Genomic DNA, 11656 nt, shown 5'->3' with positions numbered 1-11656 from the left:
TGGAAATAGCCACATGTGGCCATTGCTTACCACATCAGAGAGCATAGCCTTAGATTAGCCTCTGGTCACTATCAGAGGCTTCAGCCAGCCTCTCCAGTCTCAACTGGCCTCTCCCTCACAGGCACAGGGGAGAGAGAGGCCAAGTGACTTCCTGCTAAGTATAGTTCTGGTGTAGCCCAGTGTAGAAGGAGGGGGCTAGACAAACTTAGCACAGACTTTGGTTGAGCCCTGGGATTCTAGACAAGGAATTATAACCCAAACACACAAAATATAAGTTATTTACTTGGTTACAGATTCTGGGGTCTGACCCGGAACAGAGGTGACATCTGGGAAAGGAGCAAGGGCAGGGTAGCAGCAAGGGTCTAGTCATTGCCTAGCCTCCTGCCACCCCCGCAAGGTAGAGAGGAACGGCCAACGGCTGAGCTCCATGGTAACCTCCTGTGATCTCCAATCTCCTGCTCCGGGGAGGGACCCCAGTGGGGTCTAAGCAAGGACAGCAGGCCACACTCATTCTCAAGATCACCATCTCAGTCTTTGGTCTCTGTCAGGGCTGGCAGCTGGCACAGGCTGAGTCCAGGCGGGAGTCAGAGAGAGCTGTGGGATTTCTCATCTCCTCCATCTGTGGAGAAGGGAAGGGAATAGGATGGGGAGGCCATCGCAAAAAAGGGATGCTGCCACATAATCCCAGAAGCCCACTATGGGAAGAACTTGTAGTTTCCCCTCAGTCATCAAGAGCCTGGTTACTGTCTCTGCTCCAACCACCCAAACTCAGGCTACGCACCCACTGCCTGCCTCAGCCAGGGCCTGGCCCCTGGGATGCCCACCAAAGTTATCCAATGACAGGCCTTTACAAGTACACAATGCTTCAGGTTCCAAGGTGCGTTTATGTCCTATCTTTTCTCTGTCTACTGAGATTTGATAACCTCCAAGAGATAGGTTATCCAAGCTCTCCGAGACTGCTCACTGAGAGGCAGAACCAGGATTTGAACCAGGACTTAGGGCCCCCAGTACAGCGCTAACAAAAATTACCACCTCGCACTGGGGCGAGCCTGCACTCACTTGGGTCTCCCAGATCCCTGCAATTCCCATAGCCCTCCCACTGCCCGCTGAGAACCTGGCTCCGTACACCATCTCAGTGTGGGCACCTGGAGAGCCCTGAGAATTCTACACCAGAAGGGAAAGTTGCAGAGAATGACGACTCAAAGACAGGAGAGAGCCAAGCACACCGACCACCACCTCCCCCAAACTCACATCCGGAGGCATTTGTCCTTCCCACCACTTGCCACTCTCTGGCCATCTGGACTCCAGTCGACAGCATATACCTAAACCAAGGAGGAGGAAGAGAGAAAGTGGGGCAGGGAGAAGGCTTGGGAGAGGATGGCCGGCTTCAATTCCATACCCACCCCTTGCCCACAAGGGTCAGCCGTACCTCATCTGCGTGGCCTGGCAAGTCTGTGGCCAGCTTCTGGGCCTTCACATCCCATACCTTCAATGTACTATCACTGCTGCCACTGACCAGAAGCCGGCTGTCAGCTGACCATGCAATCTGATACACGGAAGCCACATGGCCACGCAGGGAAGCCAGGTATCTGGGCCAGGGAAAAATGATGGTGGATATCAGATCTTCGAACATGTCTGAAGGGTCCTCTATGCCCATGGCAGCGGTTCTCAAACTTGGCTGCATGTTAGAATGGATACAAAGTCCCACTGCTGGGTCCCTACCCCAGGGCAATTTAATGATTACTGCTCATATGTTTGTAAAACTTCTCCAAATGTCATTTCCACGGTGCCTTTTGTCAGGCCTCCATACCACTTGACTTTGCACACCTTAGGATCCAATGCAGCCATCTGCTTAGCCCATCTGCCTGATATCCCAACATGACAGTTGCTTGCTGACAGGTGGCTGCAACTCTTAGGTCAATACAGACTAGCTGTGTCTATTGAGACAGGTTATTAGGCATCTCTAAGACTCAGTTTCCTTACCTTAAAAAGGAATTGAAGGCCTAGGCCTATCTCAAAGGGTTGCTGCGTGAAAATACACGACTGGCACATAGGTGCCGAGGGTATTCCTTGATCCTCCTTACCCATGCCTTGACCTCTCCTCCAAACTAAGGAACCCGAGGGCACTGTCTCATTACAGTGCTTTTCAGACTTAATGACAAGCAGAACCACCTGGTAGCCTTATTAAAATGCAGATTCTGTGGATATTATCAATAAATCAGCAAACGTGTTGGGGAGCACGTGAGGAAAAAGGAACCCTCAAACACATTGTTGGTGGGAATGGAAATTGGTGCAGCCACTATGGAAAACAGTATGGAGGTGCCTCAACAAATTAAAAAAAAAAACAAAAAACTACCAAATGACCCAGCAATTCCACTTTGGTATATTTATCCAAAAAAAAAAATCCTAAACACTAATTTGAAAAAATATATGCACCTCTATGTTCACTACAGCATTATTTACAATAGCCAAGATATAGAAACAATTTACATGTCCATCGATGGGCGAATGGATTAAAAAAATGTGGTACATATATCTATAATGGAATATTACTCAACCATAAAAAAGAATGAAGTCTTGCCATTAATGATAGTATGAATGGACCTAAAGAGTATTATGCTAAGTAAAATAAGTCAAAGAAAGATAAATACCATATGATTTCACTTATATGCAGAATCTAACTAAATGAACAAACAAAACAGAAACAAACTCATAGATCCAGAGAACAAACTGATGGTTGCCAGATGGGAGGGGGGTGGAGGGATGAATGAAAAAGTTGAAGAAATTAAGAAAGTATAAGTCGCCAGTTATAAAAATAGTCACAGGGATGTAAAGTACAGCATAGGGAATATGGTCAATAATATAATAACTATGTACGGTGTCAGACGGGTACTAAACTTACCAGGGTGATTACTTTGTAAGGTATTTAAATGTCTAATCATTATGTTGTATACCTGAAACTAACATAATATTGTAGGTCAACTATAAATAGAATATTAATTTAAAAAATTTTTTGATGCAGATTCTGATTTATAAGGCCTGGGGTAGGCCCTGAGGTTCTGAATTTCTATCAGACTCCCAGGGGATGCCACTGCTGCTAGTCTGTAGACTACACTTTGAGGAGGGCCAGTTTTAAGATCATTTCTCTCTTCAGATATGAAATGAACTATCATTTTCAGTGCCCACTTAATGCTGGCACTAAATATACCATCTCATTTAATTCTTGTAACAAAGCCGACAGGTAAGGAGTCTGCATATTACAAAAGAGGAAACAGAGGCTCAGAAAATCCAAACACTTGCCAAGGCCACACAGCTACTAAGTGGCAAAGCTAAGCTCCTTCCAGAGGAACAGTGGCCCTCCTCTCCCTCCCCACACCCCCACTCACTTGCCCGTCTTGCCATCCCACAGCTTGATGGACTTGTCAAAGGAGGCGCTGGCAACGATGCGGGAGTCGGGGGAGAAGAGCACCTGGTTGATGAGGGCCTGGTGTCCCGTCATCCGTGCGAGGGGCTTCTTGTCCTCTGCTGGGGACCACAGGAATAAAGTGAAGTCGTCTGAGCCAGACACCAGCCTCTCTGGGCCCTGGCCCTAGAGGAAGCAGAAAGCACGCTGTGTTGGACACAGTTTCAGACAGGAGAGTCTGACCTCGGCAGCAAACACAGCACTTATGTCTCAACACTAGCAAGGAGGCCAGAACTCAGAGAAATGAGGCCACGGGTTATCTCCCCCAAAAGGCAACTTTATGAACATGGGACAATTTCTAAGATATGTAGTTACATGAAAAAGCAAGGTACAGAATGGTGTGTTGAAAAGGGGAAAGTTTTTACATGTGGGTTTGTGTACATATGTATGTGTACAGACATGTACTGCTTAATGCCAGGGATACATTCTGAGAAATGCATCGTTAGGCGATTTTGTCACTGTGTGAACTTCAGAGTATACATAAACCTAGAAAGTATATCCTACTACACATCTTGGCTATATGGTACAGCCTACTGCTTCTACACTATAAGCCTGTAAAACAAGTAACTATACAAACGAGATTAAATCAAGCACAAGACAAAACGATGCAATCAAGAGACATGTCAAACAGGAGATGTATGAGGCTGCTGCTGGCTTAACACGGCATACTGTTTACAGCAAGCTTTTTTTTAAATAAGTATAAAGAGTATACTCTAATAACAATAAGAAATGTAGTACAGTAAATATATATACCAGTAACATAGTCATTTATAATCATTGCCAAGTATTATGTACTGCGCATAACTGTATGCGCTATGCTTTAATGAGATTGGCAGTGCAGTAGGTTTCCACTAGCATCGCCATAAACACCTGAGTAATGTATCACTAGGATGTTAGGACAGCTATGTCACTAGGCGATAGGAATTTTTCAGCTTCATTATAATCTCATGGGACTGCCGTTATATATGAGGTCGGCTGTTGACTGAAACACTGTTACGCAGTGCATGACTGTATTGTACAGTGTACATATATACATGCAGTTTGGGGAAGGAGAAACAAGATACTGGTGGCAATAGATGCTTCCCGAACGAATGGATGAATGTATGGCAGAGATGAGAAATATTTCATTATCTACCTTTTTGTGTTCTTTGAACCATAGATCATGTGACTATGTTACTCACACAAACTAAATGAAAAAAGAGAGAGGTACCTTGGGAATGCAATAGAGAAGCAAATAAAACAAAGTGAAATAAAATGATCACCAGGACATTAAGCTTTTAGGATTATAAACTAGGATTATCAAGAACAACTTTCTAGAAAAGGTACATTCTGAGCTGAGGCTAGAAGGCAGAGGGGACTGAGTGTCTGCAAAGTGTTGTAGGGACTAGCAGAGGATGACACAGAGCTGGACATGCTGGCAGCTGGCACATACCCGCACAAGGTTGTATCGGCTCAGAGCCCTCTCCTTTAACTCCTGCACTGTGTCCACATATCGGAGAGGAGAGAAAGAGATGAGGAACAAGGCTGATTAGAAAATCCAACACAAATAGCAAACACTCCCCAGGCTTGGTCTGACTCTCACATATTAAACTAGAGAACTAGCTCTTTCTAGGCAGCCCACTCCCCACTTCTCCCGCTCACTCACAGGACCCTTTGAGGTCTTGGGCGTTAACTGAGGCCTCAGCTGGCTCAAAGGCCCCTGTGCGCAGGGCATAGTCAGTGCTGAGGGCCATGGTGTTCACCCAGTGGCCGTGGCCTTGCAGAGTCCGGCACAGCACACCCTATGGCAGAAGGAGACAGGTCAGACACACACATCACTCTCCATCCTAGGGAACCTGCACCCCCAGATTAACTCCAGAAGATTCAGGACATTCATTTATTGTGATTTTAATCAAATGACTTTGGGCTCAAATCTCATTTCATTTGCAAAAAGAGGGCAGTGGCTTAGATCGCTGTTTCTGAAAATATATTTCATGGAAGGGAAGTTAAGTATATCAGAATAAAAGAGCTCCAGTCAAGTTAGTTTGAGAAATGGCAGGTTCAATAAGGCTAAACAGGCCTTCTAGAGCAGGAATTTCCAGAGCCTGGCCATGCTAAGGGATACTGGAACCGCCACTACAGTGCAGCACCAAACACAGGACTCCTTGTTCCTGAAGCGCCTCCCCAACCTGGCTCTCAGAACATGCTCAGGAAACACTGGTCAATGTTCCTTCCAATGCTGGTCCCATGGCCTGAGATTTCCCAGGCTGGGTTCTGAACCCCGTTAGCTCTTACATCGTGAGCCCTCCAGACTTTGATGGTGCGGTCCTGGGAGGCAGAGTAGAGAAGCCCGTCCCCTCCCCACCGGAGACAGGTGACTGACTGGGTGTGCCCAGTGAGGATGCGCTCACAGCGGCCTGCACTTGTGTCCCAGACCCGCACGCTGCCATCCTTAGAGCTGCTGGCCACGTAGCGGCACTCGGGGTTCCTGAAGAGGGGAAGGGAGACGTGACCTCACTTCTGAGATGGCAACACCTGTCTTCCCACAGCACCTCCCCATTCCCTAAGCAAGGGTAAGGGGCAGTGTCTTGACAGCTTTCTGACCCCAAGATCTGGCTGCATCTCAAGGCAGCTCTAAGGCCCTGTGATGAATAGCCCTTTCCCAAGCAGCAACGCAGGTCAGACCTTCCTCACTTCCTGCCCTGCAGTTACTGTCAGTCTTGACTGCTCACTTCGCCCTTTAAAATAAAACTCTCTGTATCATGCAGGGGACAGCTTTGAGCCCCTCGTTTCTCATTCACCCCAGCTGTCAGTGTCACTTACGCATGGAGGGGCTCCCAGCTCAAGCCTGTAATCCACTTGCTGTGGCCAGCGAGGGTCCTGCCCACCTGCTTTCCTGTGCTTGGGTCCCATAGGAGAATCTAAAGATAGAAGTTCACCAAATAACCTTCTCCAACCTGTCCTTGCCCCACCAAAGGTCTTCCGCCCACCCCCACCCCCACCTCCCTGAAGATTCTGACCCAGCTCCCAGGAAGAGAGCCCCAGAGTCCCTGCCTAGTTACCCTGACCCCCATCTACCTGGCCATTCTTGCAGCCTGAAGCCAGCTTCTTGCCATCTGGGGACCAGGATATGCTAAGGACCCAGTGTCTGTGTCCTAAGAAAGAAAGGGAGGGAGAAAGGAGGGACATCTGTCTTTATCCCCAGTTTCTAGCAATGCCTGGCACATTGCTAAACTAGTTGCTGAATAAATGAATAATCGAACAAAAGGAGAGATAAGGCTCCTAGGCAAGGGAGAATCCATCCCAAGTGCTAGAGTCAAGCATGTTGCCACACAGATAACACTGGCATTTTCTAATAATTTCCTACATAACATAGGGTATAAAGTGTTTTCACACGTCATCCCCTATTAATTCTCATGATAGCTCTAAGGTATGAAGCAAAGCAAGAATTATCACCCCCATTTTCCAGATGAGAAGAAAACTGAAGCTTAGAAGAGAGCATGCCCTACACTCACAAGGTCGCCAGCTAGTATGTGGTCAGTCCCCAGACCGGCAGCATTGGCACTGTTTGGGAACTTGACAAATTCTCAGACCACACCCCAGACCTATGGAGACAAAAACTCTAGGGGTAGGACCCAGCAGTCTGTAGTTTAACAAGCCACCAGGTGATTCTGATGCATATTCAAGTTTTAGAATCACTGTGGTAGAGGCTGGATTTAAGCCAGGTTCTCCTACTAGCCAGTCAGCCCCTTCCCACAACTCCACACTGACACTTTGGTTCGGTCTGCTTGTTTAAGTTGCTGGCTGGGCTCAAAGGTACTGTTAGTCACTAACTAGATGTGAAAGAGTTGGAATCTGCTCTGGGCCTCCTCAGGAATGAAAGAGCTGAGCGAGTCATCTGCCTATAACTAAGACCCCCTAAATGGCTAACTGCATACCGACCCTGGCATGTGAAATGCGGTGTCTCAGTGCTGAGATCCCAGAAGCGCACAGTGGTGTCTCCAGAGCCGCTGGCCAGGTACCTGGGGAAGAAGAGCGACTGCCTGACCTTCCCCAGGTCAGGGAGCAAGGGGTAGGGCCCACACCGAAACACTGCACACGTGAATTTCTGCTGCCTATTCAATCATCTTCTGGCAATAGCATTTGAGACTGGACTTCCCTCTCTCCCCTGAGGAGAAATGTAAAACTGATGCTATCGGGAGAAAACTTATAGGTCATTTCTTCTCTTCCTTCCTTAAAGGAACGGCCACAGCTATAATTAGATTTAAAGCTTCTCATTATCCTCATAGGACTGAGAATAAAGAAATCCAGTTTCGCAGATGAAGAAGAATTAACTCAGAAAGGTTAAGTGACTTGCCCAGGTCATACAGCTAGGAAGGGGTAGAGCTGAACTTGCAGCTCAGATCTCTTGAGATTGAATCCAGGAAGGGCTCTTGCAAGGCAGGTGTCCTTGGTCTCTGTGGACAAAATCTCACTGGGGAAGTCCCTTGCTTCCAACTTGAGCCCAGAGCTCAGGTCTATTGGGTCTATGGAGGCCCCATCAATCGTAACTTGGGGGTACCTTCCTCACCCCAGCCAGAGGCTGCACCCCCACACTCCCCTCCACAATTCTGCAGTTGTCCTTACTTTCCTGTCGGGCTGAAGGCCACAGAAATAACCGCCTCGCTGTGACCCTCCAAGGAGCTGGTGCAGCGGGTCACAGCACGGACCTTGAAGATAGCCTGTGGCTGATAGATGATGTCAAGGACCTTCTCTGTCTCCACTGCCTGGGACTCCAGTGTCCTCCCCAGTGAGGAGACGATCTCAGCATCGTGGACATAGAAAGCCAGGGGCAAGGGATCCTCCTGGAAGCCAACAACAAAGGGAATCTTCCCCATTAAGGGATGGGCAGAGGCCACCTCCACCAGGAAGCTTCTATACTGAGCTGTGGAGGTAAAGCTTCTTTTCAGCTACCCTGCTTGAGTTACCTCCATCATTCCGCAGAGAAAGACCTTTTTAATCCTTGAAGAGCAACTATAGGATGCTTACATAGCACTTTTAAATCCTTTATTTGCATCCCACAACAACCCTGGGAGGTAGGCATTAATATTCCTACTTGATTAAAAAACAACAACAACAACAAAAAACAGGCTCTGAGTAACTACTTGCTACTGCTAATGACTAATTCGGATTCCTTGGTGTTCTTTAAAAGGAACACTAACGTCCAGGATGAGGGTTAGTATAATATTACAATGTTTTCGAAACCATGCTGTATAATGTGTAAGAAGCATCCAAAAAGATGGTTGGAAATGCAAACTCTCTACCTCACCCCAGAGTCTGGTGTAATAACTCTGGGGTGGGATCCAAGTACAGCATTTTTAATGGTCCCACCCCAACAGAGGGCAACACTTTGAAACACTGGCTTGGAAGTGCACGGGTTTTGAGTCTGACACATTTGGGTTCCAATTGCAAATCGACCATCTACTGCGTAGCACCGTGCAAATTATTTAATGTCTCCGGGCCACACTGTAAAATATTAAGTAGAGGCTGTGGCGAAGAATCATTTGACAATGCACCCAATGCGTTCAAGATGCGGTCCCTCTCCGCAGATGGCCCGCTATGGGCGGCACGTAAAGCGCCCTCAAACTGATGACATCTTCCTACCCTGCCCCAAATTAGATGACACTCCACCGACTCGCGCCAGGGTGTTTCACCCACTGTTGGTGAGTGGTGGGGCCCTTGATCCCTAGATCTTTGGTCTCCTTGTTCCCCGTGGGCCCGACCCAGGTAGCGCCGCCCACCGCTCACCTGGGCCAGCAGTGCGTTGCACACGAGCTGCAGCTTGTCCGGGGTGATGTCCACGGGCACGTCGAACGGGGAGCCCAGCAGCTGCCCACCCTCATCCTGGAACTGCACTAGCAGCCGCTGCACGTCGCGCCGGGCCGCCTCGCCCTGCACCAACACGTGCGGCGGGCATCAGCCACGCCGCTGGGACGGGAAGACCCCCTCTTCCGCCTCCCTCCGGCCTCGGGGACCCTGGGCCCGAGCGCCCAGCCGCGGTGCCCCCGCCCCCACTCACGCACTTCCACCGCCACTGCCGCCGCCATCCTGCGTCCCCACGTGGAGGAGAAAGACTCTGGAGGGACCGAGCGCCGCTCCCGTGGTCTGGCGGTGCCGCAGTCCGGGACATCGCCCTCTGGTGATGCGGAGGGAAAGTGTCACGCCTCGCCGGGCCTCCGGCCTGAGGGGTGGTCTCACATGGTATCCACCTCCATGACCTCTCCTTGGACGGGAAGCTGCCGCCACATTCAGTCCCTCCAGGATACAAACAGCCATTTCTCTCTTCAGGACAGGGATTCTTGCCCAACTTGAGAGAGGGGAAATCGAGGCTTTGAGCGGTAGATTTTCCCCAAGATCACAGAAATAGAAAATGACAGAAGAGCGAATAGACTCCAGGCAGGAGCTCCCCTGTAGGGGGGTGTGACTTACAAAGCCAGAGGCTTTTGGGTTGGAGGCAAGAATTAGTATTCTTTTTTTTTTATTTGAAAAAGTGACTTTTATTGTATTTTTTACTGCACATGCTTATTTCAAAAATTAGAATAAGTGGATAAAAAAAGAATAAAATAAAAATCACTGTAACTTTATCCACCCAGAAATAGATTACTTTTTTAAAAAATTAAATTTATTGGGGTGACATTGGTTAATAAGATGATATAAGTTTCAAGTGCACAATATATCATAACACATCATCTGTATATTGAATTGAGTGCACATCACCCAAAGTTTAGTCTCCTGTCACCATACATTTGACCGTACATTTACTCTCTTCAACTTCTCCACTCGCTTCCCCTTAAAATTCTTTTCAAAATGAATCAAATCAATTAGTAATACTCGATGAGTACAAAAGCAGAAAATTTCTGCGGTTTTTAATACTGTAAAGCAGTAACAATAATAATGATAGCAATGTGTCAGGCATTGTTATAAGTGCTTTACACATATAACTCAATCCTCGCAACAATCATTTTCTCCCCATATTACAAATGAGGAACTGAAGCAGAGATCAAAGAACATGAGTGCTCTTACCAGAAACCCAGAACCTTCCTTGTTAGCTCTCTTTTCCCTCACCCCTCACATCCAGGCACTCTCTGTCAGTTTTGCCCAATAAACCTTCCTTAAAACTGTTTTCTCCGTCCCCACTGCCACACTGTGGTATGAGTCACTATGGTTTCCTACAACAACCTCTTCACTTGTCTCCCTGTTTCTACTCTTGCCTCCTCTCAGGCGCTCTCAGGGTTCAAACCCAAAATCTGGGGAAAAAAATCTAACTCTTTATAATGGTCCACTCAGCCTTACTCACCTCTCCAACCACTCTTCTTTCTTTAAGATCAAATCCTTCTAGCTTTGTAATAGTTCTTCCAAGGCATGACCCTTCCTGCATCAATGCTTTTGTACATGCATTTTTCTCTGTCTGGAACTGTTATTAATGGAATTGTGTCCCCGCCCAAATTCATATGTTGAAGCCCTAACTCCCAGCATGACTGTGTTTGGAGATAGGGCCTATAAGGAAGTAAAAAAGGTAAAGGGAAGTCATAAGGATGGGGCCCTGGTCCAAAAGGACTGGTAAGAAGAGGAAGAGATGCCAGAGCATGCATGCACTGTCTCTCTCTTTCTCCCTCTCTCTCTCTCTCTCTCTCTCTGTCTCTCTCTCTCTGTCTCTCTCTCTGTCTCTCTGCACTCATAAAGAGGCCACGTAAAGACATCACAAGAAGTTGTCTGTCTACAAGCCAGGAGGAGAAGTTTCATAAGAAACCAACCCTGATGGCCTTGATCTTAGACTCTTAGCTTCTAGAATTGTGAGAAAGTGAATTTCTGATGTTTAAGCCATCTAGTCTGTGGTATTTTGTTATGGAAACTCCAGCTGACTAATACAGGAACAATTCCTCATTCTTCAGGTCTTTCCTTAAATATGCATTCATTCATTCAAAAAATGTGTTGAGCACTTACTCTCTATACCAGGCATTGTTCTAGGAGCTCTACATATATTAACTCTTTTAATCATTTATTTAGGGAAAGCTTCTTGAAAGGAAGTCATGTTTTCCTTTCTATGTTTTCAAAACATCTAGGTATCCCCCATATTTAAAATCACAGATTTATGGAGTTATTTCATCCATTCATTCAACAAATATTATTGAGCACCTACTACATACTACATACTTGGAATGTGTAAGTGAACAA

The 11656-nt window shown here is 47.2% G+C and overlaps 1 protein-coding gene across 4 annotated transcripts; it reads right to left on the bottom strand.

The window, feature by feature from the left end:
* Positions 1-262: 262 nt before the first annotated feature.
* NLE1 (notchless homolog 1) lies at positions 263-10874 on the bottom strand. 4 transcript variants are annotated; one of them, XM_039885959.1, is made up of 14 exons: positions 10779-10874; positions 9501-9788; positions 9230-9373; positions 8069-8286; positions 7385-7464; positions 6521-6597; positions 6266-6363; positions 5738-5930; positions 5109-5244; positions 4896-4942; positions 3387-3589; positions 1430-1589; positions 1252-1322; positions 263-619 (listed from the first exon to the last, which is right to left on the bottom strand). In XM_039885959.1, the coding sequence occupies exons 1-14, from the start codon at positions 10857-10859 to the stop codon at positions 607-609; spliced, it is 1809 nt and encodes a 602-aa protein (XP_039741893.1). In that variant the 5' UTR covers positions 10860-10874; the 3' UTR covers positions 263-606. The 4 variants fall into 4 exon arrangements, with proteins under 4 accessions (XP_039741893.1, XP_039741894.1, XP_039741895.1 ...); XM_039885960.1 differs by having other exon boundaries at positions 9501-9617; XM_039885961.1 differs by lacking the exon at positions 10779-10874 and having other exon boundaries at positions 9505-9617.
* Positions 10875-11656: the final 782 nt, after the last annotated feature.

This window comes from Pteropus medius, unplaced genomic scaffold (genome assembly GCF_902729225.1).
Source record: "Pteropus medius unplaced genomic scaffold, Ma_sr-lr_union100, whole genome shotgun sequence".
Lineage (NCBI taxonomy): Eukaryota > Metazoa > Chordata > Mammalia > Chiroptera > Pteropodidae > Pteropus > Pteropus medius.
Note: the sequence above shows the minus strand (reverse complement) of the source record. Positions and strands in the feature narration are given on the sequence as shown.